The sequence below is a fragment of the Oncorhynchus mykiss genome, chromosome 2 (genome assembly GCF_013265735.2).
Source record: "Oncorhynchus mykiss isolate Arlee chromosome 2, USDA_OmykA_1.1, whole genome shotgun sequence".
Lineage (NCBI taxonomy): Eukaryota > Metazoa > Chordata > Actinopteri > Salmoniformes > Salmonidae > Oncorhynchus > Oncorhynchus mykiss.
The window spans coordinates 34,641,734-34,664,326 of record NC_048566.1 but is presented as its reverse complement, the minus strand read 5'-3'; the positions used below and the strand labels follow the sequence as shown (position 1 = coordinate 34,664,326).

The following is a 22,593-nucleotide window of genomic DNA, read 5'->3' as shown; positions in this document are numbered from 1 at the left end:
CTCTCAAAACTGTGAATTTCTTTTACAAGTGAGGATACAGAACAATCGAGCTGGCCGTGTTGAAAACCTAGACTGCCACCGGCCATCAAAGTTATACAGTATATTGTCGTGTCATCCTTTTATGAAACTCTTGTCAGACATTTTGTTTTGTTTTCCTGTGGTATCATGTATATTACCTGGCTTCAACTATAAAGGCTTTTCTACATCCTGAACTGTAGCCTCTCTCCGCCTCCTGAACGGCTGTGGCTGTCCTTCCCTCTCTGTCAGATTTACTGCAGTTGCTCCAGTTTTTTCGTGGACTCGCCGGACATCCAGGGAACCCCAGCGGAGAGCGAAGAGTTCTTCGCTGGGATCAGGGTAAGTCAAAGAGATAGAGAACACTATTTCAAGGATTTGGTGTTTGAGTGTGTGTGAAGTGTGTAAGTTGTGTGTTTGTGCGTGCATGCCTGTCTGTCTGTCTCTCTCTGGGTCTGGGTTTGTGTGTCTCCTTTTTGTTTTAAATAGTCACTGGTTAATCAGAATTTCTCTTGTGATTTGTCTCTGCAGTTGAGACCCGAGGTGACTACTGTGTCTGAGGATGGGAAGGACTATGAGTTGACTGTGGAGAGTACCATCCCTGTCCCCTGCCCTGACGGTGCCTCCTCCTCCTCCACCACAGAGCAGTGTACTCTCTCCTTACACCTGAGTACAAGCAATCAAGGTAAAGGCTTCGTAAGTAATCCTGCATACTCACAGTATCACCACAGTAAAGTTTTTTTCTTCAAAATGTAGTATTCTTAATAACTGATTTTGGCAATACGTTTGATTTCCATAGCGTCTTGATTCTCCAGTGACAACGCATATTGACATGTTGGTATCCCTACGAAATAGACAAAAACAAAGCCAATGACAATAACCATTAAATTATCTATTCCTCCGTAGGAGACGATCTGCTGGGTCCAGACGTGGTGTTGACGTCGTGCCGGGTGGATCTCTCCCAGAGCCTGGGGTGTCGTAACGGGGTGTGTAGCCAGGCCCTGGTTCATCTCAGCGCGGTCACAGACTTCCTCAGGGACGGGGACAGGACAACACAGATCTTTGTCAAACCCATCGTCACATCCAACTTCCTCTGGAGCGGCTACACACCACAGAGTGTGCAGGTACTGGAACTGGAAAAAATACCCTTATGATGGGTTGGGAGGAGAGTGGCGGTTGTTATTAGCCTGGTCCCAGATCTGTTTGTGCTGTCTTGCCAACTCCTATGTCATTGTCACCCTGTCTTGCCAACTCCTATGTCATTGTCACCCTGTTTGCCATAAAACTTTGCAAGACAGCATAAACAGATCTGGGACCAGTCTATGTTGTTAACAGATCTGGATGTAACATATACGCCGGGAGTCAGGAAACAGGTGCAGAAGGTGAGTTTAATAAAGAACCGATACAGATGAACAAACATGAGGCTGAACATTGGAGAAAACAATAACACCTAGTATCTGAAGACAACTGAGGGCTAAATAAAGGGGGAGTAATCAAGGAGGGAATGACAACCAGGTGTGCGTATTGATGGGGAACAGGTGTGCGTAATAATGAAGCCAGGACCGGAGGTTAGTAGACCAACGAAGTCGAGCACCGGAGGGAGGAAGCAGGAGTATGCGTGACACCGAAACCAGCCTATGTTAACAGATCTGGGACCAGTCTAGGTTGTTCACAGATCTGGGACCAGTCCAGGTTGTTCACAGATCTGGGACCAGTCTAGGTTGTTACACTTAACTCACTCAATGCAGAATATGCTATGATGCTATATACACTGTATAGTGTACATTTGCTCACTGCCACAGTGCCCATACACAAACTGTAAGTTGCCAACACACTCATATAAGCATGCACTGTATATGTTCTCATCTAGATAGCTGAATGTGAAAATGAAATAAATGATATCTGATATGTGATATTTTCTCTGTGTTTTCAGATCACAGTGACGGATGTTCCCTCTGCATACTGCTACTCTTTCACTGATCCTCACATCATCACGTTTGATGGCAGGTACTTCAGCCACTCCTTTATAGTCAGCATAAATGATAGATTCAGTCAAGGCAATGTTAGCCTGCAAATATGACAACAATCACAAGGATACACATTACCGTAACTGATACTGTAGTGTATTGTATTTCATGCATTTCCTTTCAGGCAGTATGACAACTATCAGATCGGGACGTTTGTGTTGTACAAGAGCACGAGGCAGCCGTTCGAGGTTCATGTGCGCCAGTGGGAGTGCGGGAGCGTTGTCCACGGCGCCTCGTGCACGTGCGGCTTCGTGGCGAGACACGGCGGTGACGTCATAGCCTTCGACATGTGCAATGGAGAGCTGGGGGACACCAGGCCGCACCTGTCGGTGAAGAACAGGGACGTGGGCAAGAGTGGCATCCGCATCACTGAGTCTTACCAAGGACGCAAAGTCACAGTGAGTGAATAAATACATAAAGTGTAACGTAAATAATTGAATTCAATTAAAGTTGTCTTCCGATGAGTTCGCGGTGGCAGGAAAAAGAAAAGGTCACAGAGTTGAAGCCCACGCCCACAGGTAGTAGTCATTAGCCAATAGGGTGTTGAGAAAGGCAGTGTAAACTTACAGTGCAAAGTCAGTATTCAATTGTTTATGGTAATTATGATATGATACAGATGTGGTGATATAGCGAAGCACTGGAAATCTTGTAATAGAATAGACCAAAATCAAATGAAATACAACAGAATACAATAGGATCTAATCCCCTTTCTGTCTGTGCTGTAGATGACCTTCTCGTCTGGGGCATTTGTGCGTGCCGATGTGTCTGACTGGGGCATGAGTCTGACCCTGAGGGCCCCCAGCTCAGACTGGAGCCAAACCCAGGGCCTGTGTGGGACGTATGACGGACAGACCCACAATGACCTCCACACAGCAGGGGGCGCAGCGCTAGACAACGAAGACGTAGCAGCCTTCATCTCTGAATGGAAGTTAGTCTGATGCCAAGTTTTAAATCAACCTCTAGCCCCTAACGCTATGGAGTTTGCAGATCTGAAGAAGATATGTGGTGATGATTCTAACCAGCCTATCAGTGATTGCACTGCAGCTTTCATTGTAATTTCTATGCCTATACAGTTTCTTTAGATCTGCAAAGCGGGAGTGGGCTTTTGTCCCAACCAAGTCTGGACCTGAGACTGTTCTTTTAAACGATGGATATGAATCATTTTGAACATTTTACATGAGATCTTTCAGCTGTGGTTGTGTTACGTCATTATTTGTTGAATGTGTTTCCGTCGAGATCCTAACTGATAAGGATGTATTTCTCTTCTGGCAGACTCCCTCCTGGTGGCAGCTTGTTTGACACCGTTCCGTCCTATCAGAGCGCCCCAAACCCTCGCAGGTACTGTAACTGTGAAGTGGAGTCCCACCCCACGTCCCCGCGAACCAGGTCTCAGCCAATCCCTGGCTCTGACTCCTCCTGTTCTCACCATGGCAACGTGAGACTCCACAGTATCATCCCCACTCTGGATGTCACTGCCGAATATATCAACTCAGTAGAGCTGTTCAAAGGCCACCACGACCACCCCTCAGGAAACTCCAAAGAGCACGGCCAGGCCGAGGACACCGCCGCCCAGCCTGTAGAGAGAGGCTCTACCCTAACAGGCTCCAGCCATGGAGCCAACAACCAGAGGAGCCGTGGAAGACGCCAGTCCTACCAGTTCCTCCCCGACACGCCCTACCAGAGCCTGAGCCAGTCCGACCTGGAGGGCTTCACCTACTTCTTCCCAGAGGACCACGAGCTGACGGCCCGGCCCGAGTCCTCCCCTCCCCCCGCCTGGCCCACCCTGTCTGGGCTAACACAGCTCCAGGCCAGGGTGCAGTGCCAGCGGGCGGTGGCTAACTCCAGCATGGCCCTGGGCTGCGGCCGGCTCTTAGGCCCGGCCATAGTGAGCCAGGCGGTGGCTATGTGTGTCAGCGACCTCCAGCTAAAGGACGACCAGGCCTGGGTGGGCGTCACTCTGCCTCTGCTTGAGAACGAGTGTGAGAGGAGGCTAGTGGAGGAGAGGGGGAGAGAGGAAGAGCACCAGGACATGCTGTCCTTACTCAAGTGTCCTAATCTATGTAATGGGAATGGGCAGTGCTCCAAATTGGGGTGTGTGTGCTTCCCCGGGTTCGGGTCCTATGACTGCAGCATTATCTCTGGTAAGAAGAGGGGAGGGTTAGATCTGTAATACACATCTATACTCTAAGTCAATCATACATATTGTCAACACTAGACCAGGGTTTGGCTCATAGTTAATCAAAGACACATCACAGTGATTTACTAATCCTAGTGAAATTATTTTAAAAAAAACCTGCTGACATCTTTTTTGCTTCTCATTTCTGTCTGTTTCTGGTGTCGTTTGGGATGGTGAAGACCAGACTCCAGAGATCACAGAGCTGGAGAATGAGGGACTGTGTGATGTCAGACAGAGTGACTGCTCCACTGTACAGGTCTTTGGACAAGGCTTCAAAGACTCCTATGAACTCAAGTGTGAATTTTTGAAGGAAAAGGTACCATACTACATCACACACAGAAACACACATATACAGTGGGGCAAAAAAAGTATTTAGTCAGCCACCAATTGTGCAAGTTCTCCCACTTAAAAAGATGAGAGAGGCCTGTAATTTTGTAACAGACAAAATGAGAAAAAAAAAAATCCAGAAAATCACATTGTAGGATATTTAATGAATTTACTTGCAAATTATGGTGGAAAATAAGTATTTCGTCACCTACAAACAAGCAAGATTTCTGGCTCTCACAGACCTGTAACTTCTTATTTAAGAGGCTCCTCTGTCCTCCACTCGTTACCTGTATTAATGGCACCTGTTTGAACTTGTTATCAGTATAAAAGACACCTGTCCACAACCTCAAACAGTCACAGTCCAAACTCCACTATGGCCAAGACCAAAGAGCTGTCAAAGGACACCAGAAACAAAATTGTAGACCTTCACCAGGCTGGGAAGACTGAATCTGCAATAGGTAAGCAGCTTGGTTTGAAGAAATCAACTGTGGAAGCAATTATTAGGAAATGGAAGACATACAAGACCACTGATAACACACTACGCCGCCAGGGACTCAAATCCTGCAGTGCCAGACGTGTCTCCCTGCTTAAGCCAGTACATGTCCAGGCCCGTCTGAAGTTTGCTAGAGAGCATTTGGATGATCCAGAAGAAGATTGGGAGAATGTCATATGGTCAGATGAAACTTTTTGGTAAAAACTCAACTCGTCGTGTTTGGAGGACAAAGAATGCTGAGTTGCATCCAAAGAACACCATACCTACTGTGAAGCGTGGGGGTGGAAACATGCTTTGGGGCTGTTTTTCTGCAAAGGGACCAGGACGACTGATCTGTGTGAAGGAAAGAATGAATGGGGCCATGTATCGTGAGATTTTGAGTGAAAGCCTCCTTCCATCAGCAAGGGCATTGAAGATGAAACGTGGCTGGGTCTTTCAGCATGACAATGATCCCAAACACACCGCCCGGGCATCGAAGGAGTGGCTTCGTAAGAAGAATTTCAAGGTCCTGGAGTGGCCTATCCAGTCTCCAGATCTCGACCCCATAGAAAATCTTTGGAGGGTGTTGAAAGTCCGTGTTGCCCAGCAACAGCCCCAAAACATCACTGCTCTAGAGGAGATCTGCATGGAGGAATGGGCCAAAATACCAGCAACAGTGTGTGAAAACCTTGTGAAGACTTACAGAAAACGTTTGACCTCTGTCATTGCCAACAAAGAGTAAATAACAAAGTATTGAGATAAACTTTTGTTATTGACCAAATACTTATTTTCCACCATAATTTGCAAATAAATTCATTTAAAATCCTACCATGTGATTTTCTGGATTAGTTTTCTCATTTTGTCTGTCATAGTTGAAGTGTACCTATGATGAAAATTACAGGCCTCTCTCATCTTTTTAAGTGGGAGAACTTGCACAATTGGTGGCTGACTAAATACTTTTTTGCCCCACTGTACACACACACACACCTCCATATTTGTGATATTAACTTCTGTAGCACAGTACTTCTGAGCCGAGTGTCCCGACCTGTCTCTGTCTGCGTGCGTCCAGTTTGTAGATGGTGAGTGGACCCTGGACGAACCTCAGTTTACCCTGGCTACCTTCCTGGATGTGTCAGGTCTGGAGTGTCAGCTCCCCCTGGAGTACAGACAAGCCACTGCAGGCCTGGACCTGGATACGGCCACCGACAGACCCCTCGCACGCTGGCAGATCAAAGTCAGTGGAACAACACTATGCAGCACATCGCAGTAAAGTTTTTACAGTTTCTAACCAGGAGCCAGTCTTAAGCTGTTACCCAAAAGATCCCAACCCACCAATGGGCAAATCCCTCATAAAATACAGCTGGGTAAGAGAGCCCTAAACAATAGTACGGTTTGCAGCAGGGCAGGGTTCTGGCCTAGTGTTGTAATATGGTTTGTTTGCACACCTACCAGATGTTTTCAAGATGGTGCAACCTGATGTTTTCACGATGATACCCTTACTTATAGTAGGAGCTTCTGTAAATGTGTATTACCAGTAGTCACTGATAATAAGTCATTAACGTTGTCTTGGCAGGTGTCCAACGACGGCTACAGCTACAGCAACGCCAAGATCCTGACCCTGTTCGATGGAGCCTGTCAGATCTGCACGCTCAACGCTGACGTTCTCTGTACCTCCAGGGTGGGTTTCTCTTGGTTTTTTTTCTCAGGGTTTTAATGGTATCAACGTTTCTGGTAGCATGATCAGAATGTGTTGTTTAATGATTCGAATCTGACTTTAAATGATTCAATAATTGTAACACGGTAACTTTTCCCCCTTTTTTTCATGTCCTTGTTCATTGTGTTTTCCAAGTTGATTGAGAACATGTTCTCAGCCTGACGATGTATGAATCCGCTTTTCGTAGTTTGTGTTCTTTTTTAGGCACTAACATTCAACAGATACTGTACATTATGTTGTGGGACATTCCACAGATGTTCAGGCTAGCTCAAATTTCAGGCCCCTTTCCCACCAGGAAAAACCAGCACATGGGCCCGCACCCTCTTAAAACGAACTGTGAGTTTAGCACATGGGGATGTGTGAAACGTACTCCTCCACCCAAAGCGTCTTACCAGTCGGCGCCACACAAAAAGCTAGCTATGTGGCGCAAGTGGAGACGCTTCATGCTGACAAGTATGTTTCACACATCCCCATGTGCTATATGAGCACCACTCCTCCTTGTTATGCGTGCCAACCAGTTTCTTCTGAAGAACTCAAACAGAACATTTATCACCCAAATGAAAAGTGGCCAATGCTCTGATTGATTACCTCTCTGGCATCTCTTAACACAGGAAACAATTAGGTGTTTTAGCCCAGTCCACATGTACAGTGTGATTGTCAAGGTTCACTTGCTTGTATATGCAGTAAGACATTGCCAGCCCTTGTTCTCTTGTTGGCCCGAAAAGTGTTCCTGGTTCCTATTTCAATGGCAAGAACAGATGTTTTTATGTTTTCTAAAAGGGAAACGGATAAATGCCAATTTTGTTACTGTGTATCAATCCCCAGGAGAAAACATGCAACATTGACAGTGTGTGTTATGGAGAAGGAGACCTCAATCCCAGCAGCCCATGCCTGATATGCCGACCAGACTCCTCCAAATACACATGGTCCATCGCTGAGCGTAAGTACTATGTCCTCTTACCTATAATGTACTTTTACTCTACAACTGCTGTTTACATTATACAACAGCATCTCTATACACATTCATACCACGCAAACTGAAAGGTATTTGCTGCCACCCACTACTGACGACAGCACACAGTCACAGAGAACACATATGGCTGCATGGTCTCTGCAATATGTCTACAGCTCAGTGTTGGTCATGCTATAGACAACAAGGTGTTATTGGGGTCAGACTCATTATAGTAACATCAGGCTTCTGGGTACTGTAATTGTGGTTGACTCAATGTGTTCTTTGTGCTGTGTTTTGATTTGAGTGTTTATACAAAATTAGGACAAATCACTCCAGATCAATCATAGTAAATTATAGAAATGAATACAACTGGTTCAAATTAGGAATATAACCATTTACAAAGATAGATAAACATATCCATAAACAAGTTGAAATAAAGGGGAAATTATTGTATATTTTGTACCTCAGATAATGGCATGGACTTTAAGGATGAAATGATTAACGTTATTACTAAATATGACTATTCTGTGCCTGGAAGAGAATGAGCCACCAGTGTTTCAGTCAGCACAGGGGCGTCTGCAGACGTTCCAGGGAGAGAACTTTGTGTACCAGCTGCAGGCTCAGGACCCAGAAGGCTCTGTGGTGCTGTTCACTCTGGAGTCAGGCCCCAGTGACACCTCCCTCTCCCCCACTGGCCTGCTCATCTGGAAGGCTACTGACACTGCTGCCGCCTCCTCCACGCAGACGATTCAGTTCACTATCAAAGACGATTGTAGTGCTGAGACGCTTGCCTCTGTACAGGTAGGTTTCAAAAGATGAGAACACTGTTGAATAAGGATATTCCCCAAAATAAGAAACTTGGGATGCGAATTCCTTGACTTGATTCTGTTAACTCTGTGAATGGGGATTCCTAGAGATTTCTCTTGATTGTCAGCTTTTCTGTCTACCGCGAGAGGGAGCTCTAGATGTACAATCCTTATTGTCTAGCCTGCCGCTGTACTAGTCTTTCTGCGTCTGTTGCTTTGGTATGTCTGTTAGCAAGACATTCAAAACTAAAATGCAGTAATTACTCACGGATTGTCAATCATTCTTCCTCATGCTTTTATGTCCATTTCAAAGTATTTGTGAATTAAACTCAAGCTCTACTAACACTTCCCGCTCGTTTGTGTGCGTGCGTGTATTTGTGTGTGTCCAGATCTCTCTGCGGCCCTGTGGCTGTCTGAACGGAGCTTCCTGTGTTACAAACATCAACCTCCCCTCTGGCAGCGGGGAGTACCTATGTGTCTGTCCCGCTGGCTTCACAGGGGACAGGTGTGAGGAGGACATAGACGACTGTAAACCCAACCCCTGTCGTCTGGTCAAGTGTATAGACGGACCCAACTCTTTCTCCTGCATCTGTCCCCCCGGAATGACCGGTACTGTACATGACAGAAATAGAATTACAACACACACTGTACATTGTACATGCTTTCCATGGTAATACTGCAGCTCATTTGTGGGTCTCGGATGCTTTTATGACTCTGAGAACTTACTTTGAATCATTCAGTTAGGAAGCTGTGCTTTGACATCCTATGAACCATACTCCTTATGACCACTCTTTTAGTGTTTGGATACAAGCATTGCCAGATTTCCTTATCTGGTTCAGTGAATTTAGATATTGATGTTTTGTTAGTAGATTACAATCTGTGTGTGTGGAAGGCTGAGTTTTCATTCATGTTGTTTTTGTGTTCTAGGTCATACCTGTAGAGAGGATGTGGATGAATGTGCCGCAGAGCCATGCTTCCCTGGGGTGGGCTGCAAAAACACACTAGGCTCATTCACCTGTGGCTTCTGTCCAGAGGGTTACACTGGGGACGGGAAGAGTTGCAGTGGGTCCCCATCTCCCTGTCTCTGTTTCTCTCCCTCCCTCTGTATCTCTCTCTTTCTGTACCCCTATCCTCTCACCCCCACCCCTCATTATTTTATCAATATATTTCTATTGACTGTGAATAATTATATTCTACCTCCTCTTCTTCTGTAGTTAAATCGGAGCCGTCCAGTGGTAAGGGAGATGACTATAAGCCTATTCATAGAGTGACCGTGCCTGTACCCGCTGTACCCACAGGAGGTCACCAGGGTTCTGGCACGGTTAAACCATCAAACCAGGCCCCCTGCTCCAGACAACCATGCTACCCAGGGGTGCAGTGCTTTGAGAGCACACACGTGTCCGTAGGGTACATCTGTGGACCCTGTCCACCTGGGCTCCATGGCAACGGACACACCTGTAGTAGAAGCACCACAACAGGTGAGAAGGGTCACCTGATCACTTAGCTGATGATTCACGGGGTTCGTGTGTTTGGGTGTTTAAAATAAAGTTGTTAAATATCTGGTCTTATATGGGCTTTTTTCATAGTTTTATAGCTGGATCATAGCTGGCTCCTAGTAAAGCTAACTGTTATGCCAGTATTATTTAGCTAGGTCTTCAGGGTTAGTTGATATAGGTGATTGAGTTATAATAGCTCTTATACAAATCCCATTTAATTTCTAACTTCCAGTGTTTTACAGGACAGAGGCCAGTTACCACCAACAGAGAAGATGGACGTCCTCAAGTGACGGAAGACTCCAGTAGGGAAATCACTGGCACCACCTCCTCCTCTTCTTCCTCCACCTCCTTCTCCCAGAACAGGAGAAAAACTGAGGGGCCCTCATTGGGTAGCAAGAGAGTCTTCTCCGTGGACAGAAAGACATCTATTAGCCCCCAGGACCAAACTATCACCAGAGTCTCCACCCCCACCAATCACAACCGAGGTCAGAGCAGCAAGGTGGAACTGACTCCTGACCTCAGCCACAGGGTGAGGTGGGGGTCATCATCTCCCATAGTGACCTGTGCAGACTCTCCCTGCTTCTCCGGTGTGCCCTGCGAGCCCACTGTCTCAGGCTCCTTCAAGTGTGGCCGCTGCCCGTATGGTTACACTGGAGATGGGGTCACCTGCAAAGGTTAGCGGTTAGCACTCTTGTTGTCTGTTTTTCATTCATATGGTCTTTGTTCTTTTTTCATATATTTTTAACATTAAAATCCTTACATGGAAGTACAGTGCCTTGCAAAAGTATTCATCCACCTTGGCGTTTTTCCTATTTTGTTGCATTACAACCTGTAATTTAAATTGATTTTTATTTGGATTTCATGTAGTGGACATACACAAAATAGTCAAAATTGGTGAAGTGAAATGAAAAAAATAACATGTTTCAAAAAATGATACAAAATAAAAAACGGAAAAGTGGTGCGTGCATATGTATTCACCCCCTTTGCTATGAAGCCCCTAAATAAGATCTGGTGCAACCAATTACCTTCAGAAGTCACATAATTAGTTAAATAAAGTCCACGTGTGTGTAATCTAAGTGTCACATGATATGTCACATGATCTCAGTATATACAGTTGATGTCGGAGGTTTACATACACCTAAGCCAAACACATTTAAAGTCAGTTTTTCACTATTCCTGACATTTAATCCAAGTTTTTTAAAAACCTGTCTTAGGTCAGTTAGGATCACCACTGTATTTTAAGAACGTGAAATGTCAGAATAATAGTAAAGAGAATGATTTATTTCAGCTTTTATTTATTTCGTCACATTCCGAGTGGGTCAGAAGTATACATGCAATCAATTAGTATTTTGTTGCATTGCCTCTAAATTGTTTAACTTGGGTCAAACGTTTTGGGTAGCCTTCCACAAGCTTCCCACAATAAGTTGGGTGAATTTTGGCCCATTCCTCCTGACAGAGCTGGTGTAAATGAGTCAGGTTTGTAAGGCCTCCATGCTCGCACACGCTTTTTAAGTTCTCTCCACAAATTTTCTATAGGATTGATGTCAGGGCTTTGTGATGACCACTCCAATACCTTGACTTTGTTGTCCTTAAGCCATTTGCCACAACATTGGAAGTTTGCTTGTGGTCATTGTCCATTTGGAAGACCCATTTGTGACCAAGCTTTAACTTCCTGACTGATGTCTTGAGATGTTGCTTCAATATATCCACATAATTTTCCTACCTCATGATTCCATCTATTTTGTGAAGTGCACCAGTCCCTCCTGCAGCAAAGCACCCCCACAACATGATGCTGCCACCCCCGTGCTTCATGGTTGGGATGGTGTTCTTCAGCTTGCAAGCCTCCACCTTTTTCCTACAAACATTACAATGGTCATTATGGCCAAACAGTTCTATTTTGTTTCATCAGACCAGAGGACATTTCTCCAAAAAGTACAATCTTTGTCCCCATGTGCAGTTGCAAACCGTAGTCTGGCTTTTTTATGGCGGTTTTGGAGCAGTGGCTTCTTCCTTGCTGAGCGGCCGATTCAGGTTATGTCGATATAGGACTCGTTTTACTGTGGATATATATACGTTTGTACCTGTTTCTTCCAGCGTCTTCACAAGGTCCTTTGCTGTTGTTCTGGGATTGATTTGCACTTTTCGCACCAAAGTACGTTTGTCTCTAGGAGACAGAACGCGTCTCCTTCCTGAGCGGTATGACAGCTGCATGGTCCCATGGTGTTTATACTTGTGTACTATTGTTTGTACAGATGAACGTGGTACCTTCGGGCGTTTGGAAATTGCTCCCAAGGATGAACCAGACTTGTGGAGGTCTACAAATTGTTTTCTGAGGTCTTGGCTGATTTCTTTTGATTTTCCCATGATGTCAAGCAAAGAGGCACTGAGTTTGAAGGTAGGCCTTGAAATACATCCACAGGTACATCTCCAATTGACTCAAATTATGTCAATTAGCCTATCAGAAGCTTCTAAAGCCATTGCATAATTTTCAGGAATTTTCCAAGCTGTTTAAAGGCACAGTCAACTTAGTGTATGTAAACTTCTGACCCACTGGAATTGTGATGCAGTGAATTATGTGAAATAATCTGTCTGTAAACAATTGTTGGAAAAATTACTTGTGTCATGCACAAAGTAGATGTCCTAACCGACTTGCCAAAACTAAAGTTTGTTAACAAGAAATGTGTGGAGTGGTTGAAAAACGAGTTTTAATGACTCCAACCTAAGTGTATGTAAACGTCCGACTTCAACTGTGTAAACCTGTTCTGAACGGCCCCAGAGTCTGCAACACCACTAAGCAAGGGGCACCACCAAGCAAGCGGCACCAAGACCAAGGAGCTCTCCAAACACGTCAGGGACAAAGTTGAGAAGTACAGATCAGGGTTGAGTTATAAAAAAAATATCAGAAACTTTGAACATTCCACGGAACACCATTAAATCCATTATTCAAAAATGTAAAGAATATGGCACCACAACAAACCTGCCAATAGAGGGCCGCCCACCAAAACTCACAGACCAGGCAAGGAGGGCATTAATCAGAGAGGCAACAAAGAGACCAAAGATAACCCCGAAGAAGCTGCAAACCTTATATGCCGTACACTCCACAGTGCTGGGCTTTATGGAAGAGTGGCCAGAAAAAAAACATTGCTTAAAGAAAAAAATAAGCAAACACATTTGGTGTTCACCAAAAGGCATGTGGTAGACTCCCCAAACATATGGAAAAAGGTAATCTGTTCAGATGAGACTAACATTTTGCTTTTTGGCCATCAAGGAAAACACTATGTCTGGCGAAAACCCAACACCTCTCATTACCCCGAGAACACCATTCCCACAGTGAAGCATGGTGGTGGTAGCATCATGCTGTGGGGATGTTTTTCTTCGGCAGAGACTGGGAAACTGGTCAGAATTGAAGGAATGATGGATGGCGCTAAATACAGGAAAATTCTTGAGGGAAACCTGTTTCAGTCTTCCAGAGATTTGAGACTGGGACAGAGGTTCACCTTCCAGCAGGACAATGACCCTAAGCATACTGCTAAAGCAACACTCGAGTGGTTTAAGGGGAAACATTTAAGTGTCTTGGAATGGCCTAGTCAAAGCCCAGACCTCAATCCAATTGAGAATCTGTGGGATGACTTAAAGATTTCTGTACACCAGCGGAACAAATCCAACTTGAAGAGGCTGGAGCAGTTTTGCCTTGAAGAATGGGCAAAAATCCCAGTGGCTAGATGTGCCAACCTTATAGAGACATACCCCAAGAGACTTGCAGCTGTAATTGCTGCCAAAGGTGGCTCTACGAAGTATTGACTTTGGGGGGGTGAATAGTTATGGACGCTCAAGTTTTCAGTTTTCTTGTCTTATTTCTTGTTTGTTTCACAATAAAATATATTTTACATCTTCAAAGTGGTAGGCATGTCGTGTAAATCAAATGATACAACCCCCCCAAAAAAAAATATTTTAACTCCAGGTTGTAAGGCAACAAAATAGGAAAATGCCAAGGGGGGTGAATACTTTCGCAAGCCACTGTATACTGTAGGTTCCCATGAAACTGTTTGTGGTGTTTTCCAGCTGTGTGCCGGTATCCATGTGGAAGGAATATGGAGTGCTCTCTACCCAATACCTGCACTTGTAAAGAAGGCTATACCGGATATAACTGCCACATAGGTGGGAACAACAGTCAGGGTTGGACTAGACAGCTGAGTTTCTATTCTTATTGCCCTTTATGAGAGTTACAAAGTAACTTCTGCAAAAATGTATGTAAATCAGAATAAGTTGTTTTCAGTTACACATAGAAGTTGTAAATTCTATTAACCTTCTACCTTCTCAGCTGTCTGCCGACCGGACTGCAAGAACCAGGGGAAGTGTGTCAGCCCAGATGAGTGTGTCTGTCCCGTGGGCTACAGCGGACCAACATGTGAGGAAGGTAAACATATCATCCCACACATATTTGAACTCGAACTATGTACTCTATATCCTGGCCCCAAATCTGTTTGTGCTAACTTGCCAACTCATTGTCACTCATTGTGTGGCTTGACAATGACGTAATATGAGTTGGTAAGATTGCACAAACAGATCTGGGTACAGGCTATATGTTCTCCATGTTAAATATTGTATATATTGTCCTTTTCTTACTGGATGCTCTGTACACCCCTTGGTTGCTGTGTTTGTAGCTAACTGTGAGCCATCTTGCCAGCATGGAGGAACCTGTCTGGTCAGGAATCTCTGCACCTGTCCTTACGGTTACGTGGGACCAAGATGTGAAATCAGTGAGAGAGAATTCAATCCATTTGACCCTTTCTGGCATATATCATGTTTCCCTACAATTATCTAAACCAGTCTGCTTCCTAAAAAAATAGAATGTGTGTATAGGGGTTAGGAGTTGTCGTGTGTAACTGTGTCTATGTGTGTCTCTGTTCAGTGGTGTGCAACAGGCACTGTGAAAATGGAGGGGAGTGTATTTCTCCCGATGTGTGTAAGTGCAAGTCTGGCTGGTACGGACCAACATGTAACTCAGGTAACTCCAATCAACACCACATGTTTCTACTTAGAAGCCCATGACAAATATATCTCTTTTGACAACAGTATGTTTAGCTATGGGCTAAATATTCCATTGTCTTCACCTCCAGCTGTCTGCAATCCAGTGTGTTTGAATGGTGGGACTTGTATCAAACCCAACATCTGCGCCTGTCCCGGTGGCTTCTATGGCTCCCAATGTCAGATTGGTAAGAATAGGTGTCACACTGACAATCAATAACCTCAATTCAATATGACACATTCTACTGTTCCCCTATTAGTGATTGATCCATCAATTTGAACAGAAGTCTATTGCATGGTGGTACTGTGGTTTAGTGAGGTATAACTGTAGCTGTGTCACTGTGTGCCTTGCCCTCCAGCTGTCTGCAGCCCTCCCTGTAAGAATGGAGGTCAGTGTATGAGGAACAACATGTGCTCCTGCCCCGGGGGCTACACAGGGAAGCGGTGTCAGAAGAGTAAGAGCCACTGCCACCCAACATGACCAAACACCCCACATCACTGTCTATCCATGTGGTATTAAATGGTTATAGGCCCTATATCAACGTAAATACATGTGAAAGGACCTAATTGTAATAACCCTGTAGCAAGCTAGTATGTACATGCAGTTATGTTAGTTGAGCCAAAAATGCATGTTGCATTGTGTCTTTCAGGTGTGTGCGACCCCATGTGCATGAACAAGGGGAAGTGTGTGGGGCCCAACTCCTGCTCCTGTGCCTCTGGGTGGAGGGGGAAGAGGTGTAACATTCGTGAGTGACAACATAATGTACAACCACTGTTAACCTGAACCTGTCACCATGTAAAGATGCCTTTACAATGCTAAGCAACTCTCTGTGTGTGTGTGTGTGTGTGTGTGTGTGTGTGTGTGTGTGTATATATATTTAGCTGTGTGCCTGCAGAAGTGTAAGAACAGTGGTGAGTGTGTGGGACCCAACACCTGCCACTGTCCCACAGGATGGGAAGGCCTACAGTGTCAGTCCGGTGAGTCCTTCTCACATTCAATATGATATATTGTTGCCAAGTTTCAATACATAGCTATATACTTTTATCCTGTACTTATATTGAGTTATATACTATTTCCTCCTTCTGCCTGACGGACAGCCATCTGTAAGCAGAGATGCCTCAACGGGGGAAGGTGTGTCCTGCCCAACTTCTGCTACTGCCGCAACGGGTACACTGGCGTCACCTGTGGGTTAAAGGTGAGTTTTGGGCCACAGTTTGGGTGTTTATTAACAGTTTGTTTTATTTTTTATTTATTGTTGGGAGATTATGTACTGTAAAATCTCTGCTCTTTTGTAGGCCGCTCTTGCATAAGGGAAATGACTGAAGATGCTGAAGTTTTACAAAATACACAGCGCAGGTGGAGAGTCCTTATTAGGCAGTGTGTGATCATGAAGTGTGTGTGCCTGTATGTGTGTGTGTGTGTGTATCTTTGTACATTAACAGAGGGGGCGGATATAGTGCACGTATCTAATTGTCCCTGTTTTGTTACTACCTCAATGCTCAAGGTAGCACATTGATGTAAAGCCCTTGCATAAGAAATGCATAACATATTCATAAACAATGCATAATACTGTCTTAAACACTGCATATCCATTTAGAAATGTTTATGCCAATCGTGTTGTCTCAAAAGCTACATTTACACAGGCAGCCCAAGTCTGATCTTTTTCCACTAATAGGTCTTTTGACCAATCAGATCAGCTCGTTTAACAATAATTGGGCAAAAGATCAGAAATGTGCTGCCTATGTAAACGCAGCCAAACTATGTAATCTAACAGAGACATTAAGTCGTGTATTTTAATGCATACAAATGTGTTTTATAGTCCGTATCCAAGGCTTTTATAAAAAAAAAAAGTGTTACTGCACGCAGTATTATGTTGGAGTAAGAGAAGAGGATCAGATGAAAAACGAGTTGATGGTTTATTGAAGAACAATCTGTCTTTATAAGATGTTAATACTCACTTTTCTTTTTGATTTGTTTTTCCTTGTTATTGATTTGGCCAAAGTTTTCAGCTCGGGTTTATTGTGGTACAGAAAGTGTTTGTTTTTTGTTGCCTAAGCTGTTGTGCACTGTTTCATACAGTACTTAATATGTATTGAGAAATAACACTATTCTTCTTTATACATCACACCTGCCCTTGGAAATGTTATTAGCTTGTTTGATTTTTAGGGCCACTTGTCTGCAATTGTTTTGTAACTGTTGACGAGATCTGTTGTAAGTATCAATTCAGATATACTTGATCAATTTTGTACATTATACTGTACATAGGTCAAAACATTTGTTATTTTAACATTTACACCGCGTTGTAAACCACGCATATGGAAACAAAATAAAAAAGTTAGTGTCATTTGCTTTAAGTAACACGTTGAATGCTTGAAATGCAATTCAGTAAGGGATGGACGAACACTTTTGTAACAGTTTAGTTATACTATTAATTGGCTATAGTATATTGTTAGTAAAAGCAGTTCGCTAAGTGTTGTTTTACTGTAAATCATCTGACTGCATGATAAGAAATGATTTCAAAAGAAAATAACAATAAACCTTTTAGCCACATTTTATTCATAATATAGCTCAAACCCAAAATTGTATAGTAGATGTTGAGTTAACAGTCAAATGTTATTGTTAACACAAAAATCTGTGGTTCTTTATAAAAAAAAAAAAACATTTTTACAAAAGGCAGAGAGATGATATCTAAAGCACCAGATTTGGAATGAATACGGTTCTACATGGCCTCTTTGACCTCTGACCCCTAAAGGGTTAAAACACCTTCCTCTCCTCACAGTGTGGTCCAGAGTAAGGAGGGCGACAGCGGCACGAATCGGGAGACAAACACTTGCCTCCATTCAGACATGGCCGGTGACACACAGCTGCAAGATAGAGAGAGGGAAGAGAGACGGAGGGAGGGGGAAATGAGAAAAAGAGATGTTACATTAAGAGAGGAAGGAGGGCTCATTATTTTTTCTGGTGGCCTCTTCACATCTGGGGAATGACAGCTCTCAGAATATCTCAAAACAGTAATTTTCAACAGGTATCTCATATTGACAGGTATCTCACTCAGTAGATTCTTTCAGGATAAAGGATTTATATTTTTATTATTTAGCATGCCTGATTAACTTCTCTGCTATCTATTGTTTGTCCCAAGTGTGTTAAAAATTAACACTCCTAACACACTTCCAGAACAGATCAGTGATTAGGCTCCAATTATGGGTTATACATTTATTTGGCCTGTTGCCTGTATCTGTGTAAGTGTGTCTGCAAGTGTGTGCATAATTACCGTGTTTGTGTGTCTGTTGGGGTCAGAGTAAGGAAGTGCATGTCTGAAAATGTGTATAGTGTATGTTTGTTGTGTGCCAAATATATGAGTGTGAAGTGTGTATGATTCTCACGTTTTACATTACATTTAGTAATTTAGCAGACGTTCGTATCCAGAGCGACTTACAGTTAGTGCATTCATCTTAAGATCTCACTCACCAGTGTGGCAGGCTCCACCCAGCCAGCCCTCTGGACAGCTGCAGATTCCTGGGGCCACACAGCTGCCCCCGTTCCTGCACCCCTGGGGACAGATCGCTGGGGAAACATCGCATTCTCAACATTCTGGGAACCAATAAATCATCATTATACCTTTGGCCATGTAAAGCATTTTCTTTGTCCCATTCAATTGTAATTGAATCAACTATTCTTTATTGTTTTAGTAGGTGTGAAGGTATCTTAGCATTTCAATGGAGTTGTCAGAGGGTTCCGGAGAGGATTAATATGCTACTGTTGATTAATAGGCCAGCTGAGCAACCAGTCTCACTGCTGGTTTCACCTCTGTGTGGATTAGGCTAATTAGGAGGTAAACAAACCCTCTTGGCATTTGGAGCCAGTCCAGCTGGAGGGACAGATGCACTTGGCCACTCCATTCACAGCGATGCAGTCGCCACCGTTCCAGCATCCACTATCACATTTCACTGGAAAAGACAGACATCAAATCAAATCATCCACTTACCTCTCCATGTCCATGTTCAAGTCTTAACTCCCTACCCTTTTCAAACCACAGTCTCTCTAAATAAAACATTATAGGTTACTTGTACTAGCCCACTGTAGTTACCAATAAATATGATTACAATATTTCATCAGATTTTTAACATTAACCAAGAACCAACATACTGTATATCTAAAAGGTTAACAGAATTAGATAAGTACCTTTATGACAATATTTTCCTCCAAATCCAGAAGGACATCTGCATTTTCCAGGGCGAAGGCACTCTCCTCCATTCTTACATTTGGGATAGCAGTTAGCTGTTCAAAACAACAGACAATATATTCATCAGCACTCACCCAGTAAGTCATGCAACTTTTGCATCACATGTTGTGATGAAAAAAATATATGATATACATATTTCATATATTCTCCAATGAATCACTTTTCTTTTCTAGTTTGGCTATTTTGTTTACCGTCTCCTTTGTAGGCAAATATAAAGTTGTAACATCACCATACTGGCAGGTCTCTCCCTCATAGCCGCGAGAACAGAAGCAGGTGTTGTTTCGGATGCAGATGCCAGCATGTTGGCACGGAGGGTCGCAAGTCGCTTTGAGGTCAAAAACAAAGGGCACCGCCACCCCTCGAGGAGCGTCCGAGCGCGCTAAGCAGATGCCCACAAGCGCAACCAACCAGGCAAGCAGCGCGACGTTCATCTTTACCGACACGGGAAAGCAGCAGCGAGCAAGCACCATCCTCTTCACTTAGTGGACAATGGGAACTGGGGTTGAAACGAAGTTCTTCGAACAATGACGCCTCAAGGTTTCTCTCCACGTCGCTCCCACTGATGGACAGAGATACGACAGCAGTCAGTCGAGAGAAAGGATACGGAGAGGACGGGACCTATGTGAAGCTTGCCACAATGTCGATTAACAACAATAGTGGAATTTGCGTTTCGGCTTTCAAATAAAAGTCCCTCATTGAAAGTGACGCAAACGGATACAAATAGTGGTTTTGTGACATATTTGAACTAGCTAATGCTAATAAAAGGTTGGATTATAAAAGTATTGCATTGGGGGCATACATACACACACATACGTACAAAAGTATGTGGACACCTGTCCACTGCGACATCTCATTCCAAGATCATGGGCATTAATATGGAGTTGGTCCCCCTTTTGCTGCTATAGATGGGCAATTCCAAAGGATGAAAGTGGGCATCCGCCAAACCCAGATTCGTCCTCGGACTGCCAGATAGTGAAGCATGATTCATCATTCCAGGGAACGCATTTCCACTGCTCCAGAGTCCAGTGGTGGCAAGCTTTACACCACTCCAGCCGACGTGTGGCATTACGCATGGTGATCTTAGGCTTGTGTGCACGGCTGTTCGGCTATGGAAACCCATTTCATGAAGCTCCCGACGAACAGTTCTTGTGCTGAAGTTGCTTCCAGATACAGTTTGGAACTCGGTAGGTAGTGAGGCCAGACGATTTTTACGTTCTATGCGCTTCAGCACTCAGCGGCCTGTGAGTTTGTGTGGCCTACAACTTTGTGACAGAGCCATTGTTGCTCCTAGACGTTTCCACTTCACAATAACATCACCTACAGTTGACCGGGGCAGCTCTAGCAGGGCAGAAATTGGACGAACTGACTTGTTGGAAAGGTGGCATCCTGTGATGGTGCCACGTTGAAAGTCACTGAGCTCTTCAGTATGGGCCATTCTACTGCCAATGTTTGTCTATGGAGACTGCATGGCTGAGTACTCGATTTTATACACCTGGCAGCAATGGGTGTGGCTGAAATAGCCAAATCCTGTTACGTCCGTCGTTCGAATGAGACCAAGGTGCAGCGTGGTAGGCTTACATTTTGACCTGCGCCACTTCCTGTGTGAGGTAGGATCGTACTCAACGGATGTTGTTGAGCATGATCCTGCAGGAGTGTATCACTGCTTTGATGTTTGCAGAGAAGGACAGGGTGTTGTCCTAGGTCACGCCAAGAATCTTTGAACTCTAGGAGGGGGACACTGTGGAGTTGTCAACCATGATGGAGAAGTCTTGGAGCGGGCAGGCCTTACCCTGGAGGACAGAGCTTGAGGTGGTGGGTTGACATCCAAGCTGAGATATCTGCCAGGCACGCAGAGATGAGTGTCGCTGTAAGGGTCTATGTGTAGCTGGTGCAGAGGAGTCAGGTGCAGGACAGCAGAGATGAGGAAATAAAAGTAACTTTACTCAAAGTCATCAAAATACAAGATAAATCCAAGCCCACAATACGAACCCAATACAACAAACAATCACTCACAACCAAACATGGGGAACAGAGGGTTAAATAATAAACAGGTAATTGGGGAAGTGAAACCAGGTGTGTAAGACATAGACAAAACAAATGGAAAATGAAAAGTGGATCGGCGGTGGCTAGAAGGCATGTGACGTCGACTGCCGAACGCCACCCCAACAAGGAGAGGGACCGACTTCGGCGGAAGTCGTGACATTCGCCACCTGGGTGTCAGAAGGTGGGACGGAGAAAGATAGTCGTGTCATCCGCATAGAAATGATAGGAGAGACTATGTGAGGATATGACAGAGTCGAGTGACTTGGTGTATAGAGAGAAGAGAATAGGGCCTAGAACCGAGCCCTGGAGGACATCAGTAGTGAGACTACATGGTGCAGTCACAGATCCCCTCCAAGTCAAATGGTAGGAGAGTCCTGCAATTAAAAAGTGTGCAGAGCCTGAGATGCCCAGCTCTGAGAGGGTGGAGAGGAGGACCCTGAACAGCTTCTACCCCCAAGCCATAAGACTACTAAATACAGTGGCAAGAAAAAGCATGTGAATCCTTTAGAATTACCTGGATTTCTGCATAAATTTGCCATAAAATTTGATCTGATCTTCATCTAAGTCACAACAATAGACAAACACAGTCTGCTTAAACTAATAACACACAAACAATTATACGTTGCTATGTCTTTATTGAACACACAGTGTAAACATTCACAGTGCAGGGTGTAAAAAGTATGTGAACCCTTGGATTTAACAACTGGTTGATCCTCCTTTTTGCAGCAATAACCTCAACCAAACATTTTCTGTGGTTGCGGATCAGACCTGCACAATGGTCAGGAGGAATTTTGGACCATTCCTCTTTACAAAACTGTATCAGTTGAACAATATTCTTGGGATGTCTGGTGTGAAACGCTCTCTTGAGGTCATACCACAGCATCTCAATTGAGTTGAGGTCAGGACTCTGACTGGGCCATTACAGAAGACGTATTTTCTTCTGTTGAAGCCATTCTGTTGTTGATTTACTTCTGTTTTTTGTTGTTGTCCTGTTGCATCACCCAACTTCTGTTGAGCTTCATTTGGTGGACAGATAGCCTAACATTCTCCTGCAAAATGTCTTGATTAAATTGGGAATTCATTTTTCTGTCGATGATAGCAAGCTGTCCAGGCCCTGAGGCAACAAAGCAGCCTCAAACCATGATGCTCCCTCCACCATGCTTTACAGTTGGGATGAGGTTTTGATGTTGGTGTGCTGTCTTTTTTTCTCCACACATAGTGTTGTGTGTTCCTTCCAAACAACTCAACTGTAGTTTAATCTGTCCACAGACTATTTTGCCAGTAGCTCTGTGG

General features: G+C 44.2%; 2 protein-coding genes across 2 annotated transcripts in view; one reads left to right on the top strand and one right to left on the bottom strand.

Moving 5' to 3' along the window:
* The window catches only part of LOC110534811 (von Willebrand factor D and EGF domain-containing protein), a 30,701-nt gene extending 13,329 nt beyond the window's left edge, over positions 1-17,372 (top strand). The window contains exons 6-31 of the mRNA XM_036946716.1: positions 268-357; positions 547-700; positions 922-1,139; positions 1,949-2,022; positions 2,167-2,440; positions 2,768-2,970; positions 3,315-4,183; positions 4,398-4,534; positions 6,087-6,251; positions 6,591-6,695; positions 7,557-7,671; positions 8,222-8,484; positions 8,879-9,098; positions 9,417-9,551; positions 9,704-9,967; positions 10,228-10,659; positions 14,048-14,143; positions 14,307-14,402; positions 14,650-14,745; positions 14,898-14,993; positions 15,106-15,201; positions 15,373-15,468; positions 15,664-15,759; positions 15,896-15,991; positions 16,112-16,209; positions 16,310-17,372. Coding sequence (XP_036802611.1) covers positions 268-357; positions 547-700; positions 922-1,139; positions 1,949-2,022; positions 2,167-2,440; positions 2,768-2,970; positions 3,315-4,183; positions 4,398-4,534; positions 6,087-6,251; positions 6,591-6,695; positions 7,557-7,671; positions 8,222-8,484; positions 8,879-9,098; positions 9,417-9,551; positions 9,704-9,967; positions 10,228-10,659; positions 14,048-14,143; positions 14,307-14,402; positions 14,650-14,745; positions 14,898-14,993; positions 15,106-15,201; positions 15,373-15,468; positions 15,664-15,759; positions 15,896-15,991; positions 16,112-16,209; positions 16,310-16,324 — 4,599 coding nt within the window. The 3' untranslated portion in view covers positions 16,325-17,372. The remainder of the gene's footprint in view (positions 1-267; positions 358-546; positions 701-921; positions 1,140-1,948; positions 2,023-2,166; positions 2,441-2,767; positions 2,971-3,314; positions 4,184-4,397; positions 4,535-6,086; positions 6,252-6,590; positions 6,696-7,556; positions 7,672-8,221; positions 8,485-8,878; positions 9,099-9,416; positions 9,552-9,703; positions 9,968-10,227; positions 10,660-14,047; positions 14,144-14,306; positions 14,403-14,649; positions 14,746-14,897; positions 14,994-15,105; positions 15,202-15,372; positions 15,469-15,663; positions 15,760-15,895; positions 15,992-16,111; positions 16,210-16,309) is intronic.
* A 177-nt stretch (positions 17,373-17,549) lies between these two features.
* vwde (von Willebrand factor D and EGF domains) lies at positions 17,550-19,892 on the bottom strand. The gene is made up of 5 exons (XM_021560203.2): positions 19,487-19,892; positions 19,197-19,292; positions 18,857-18,961; positions 18,483-18,578; positions 17,550-17,878 (listed from the first exon to the last, which is right to left on the bottom strand). The coding sequence occupies exons 1-5, from the start codon at positions 19,725-19,727 to the stop codon at positions 17,769-17,771; spliced, it is 648 nt and encodes a 215-aa protein (XP_021415878.2). The 5' UTR covers positions 19,728-19,892; the 3' UTR covers positions 17,550-17,768.
* Positions 19,893-22,593: the final 2,701 nt, after the last annotated feature.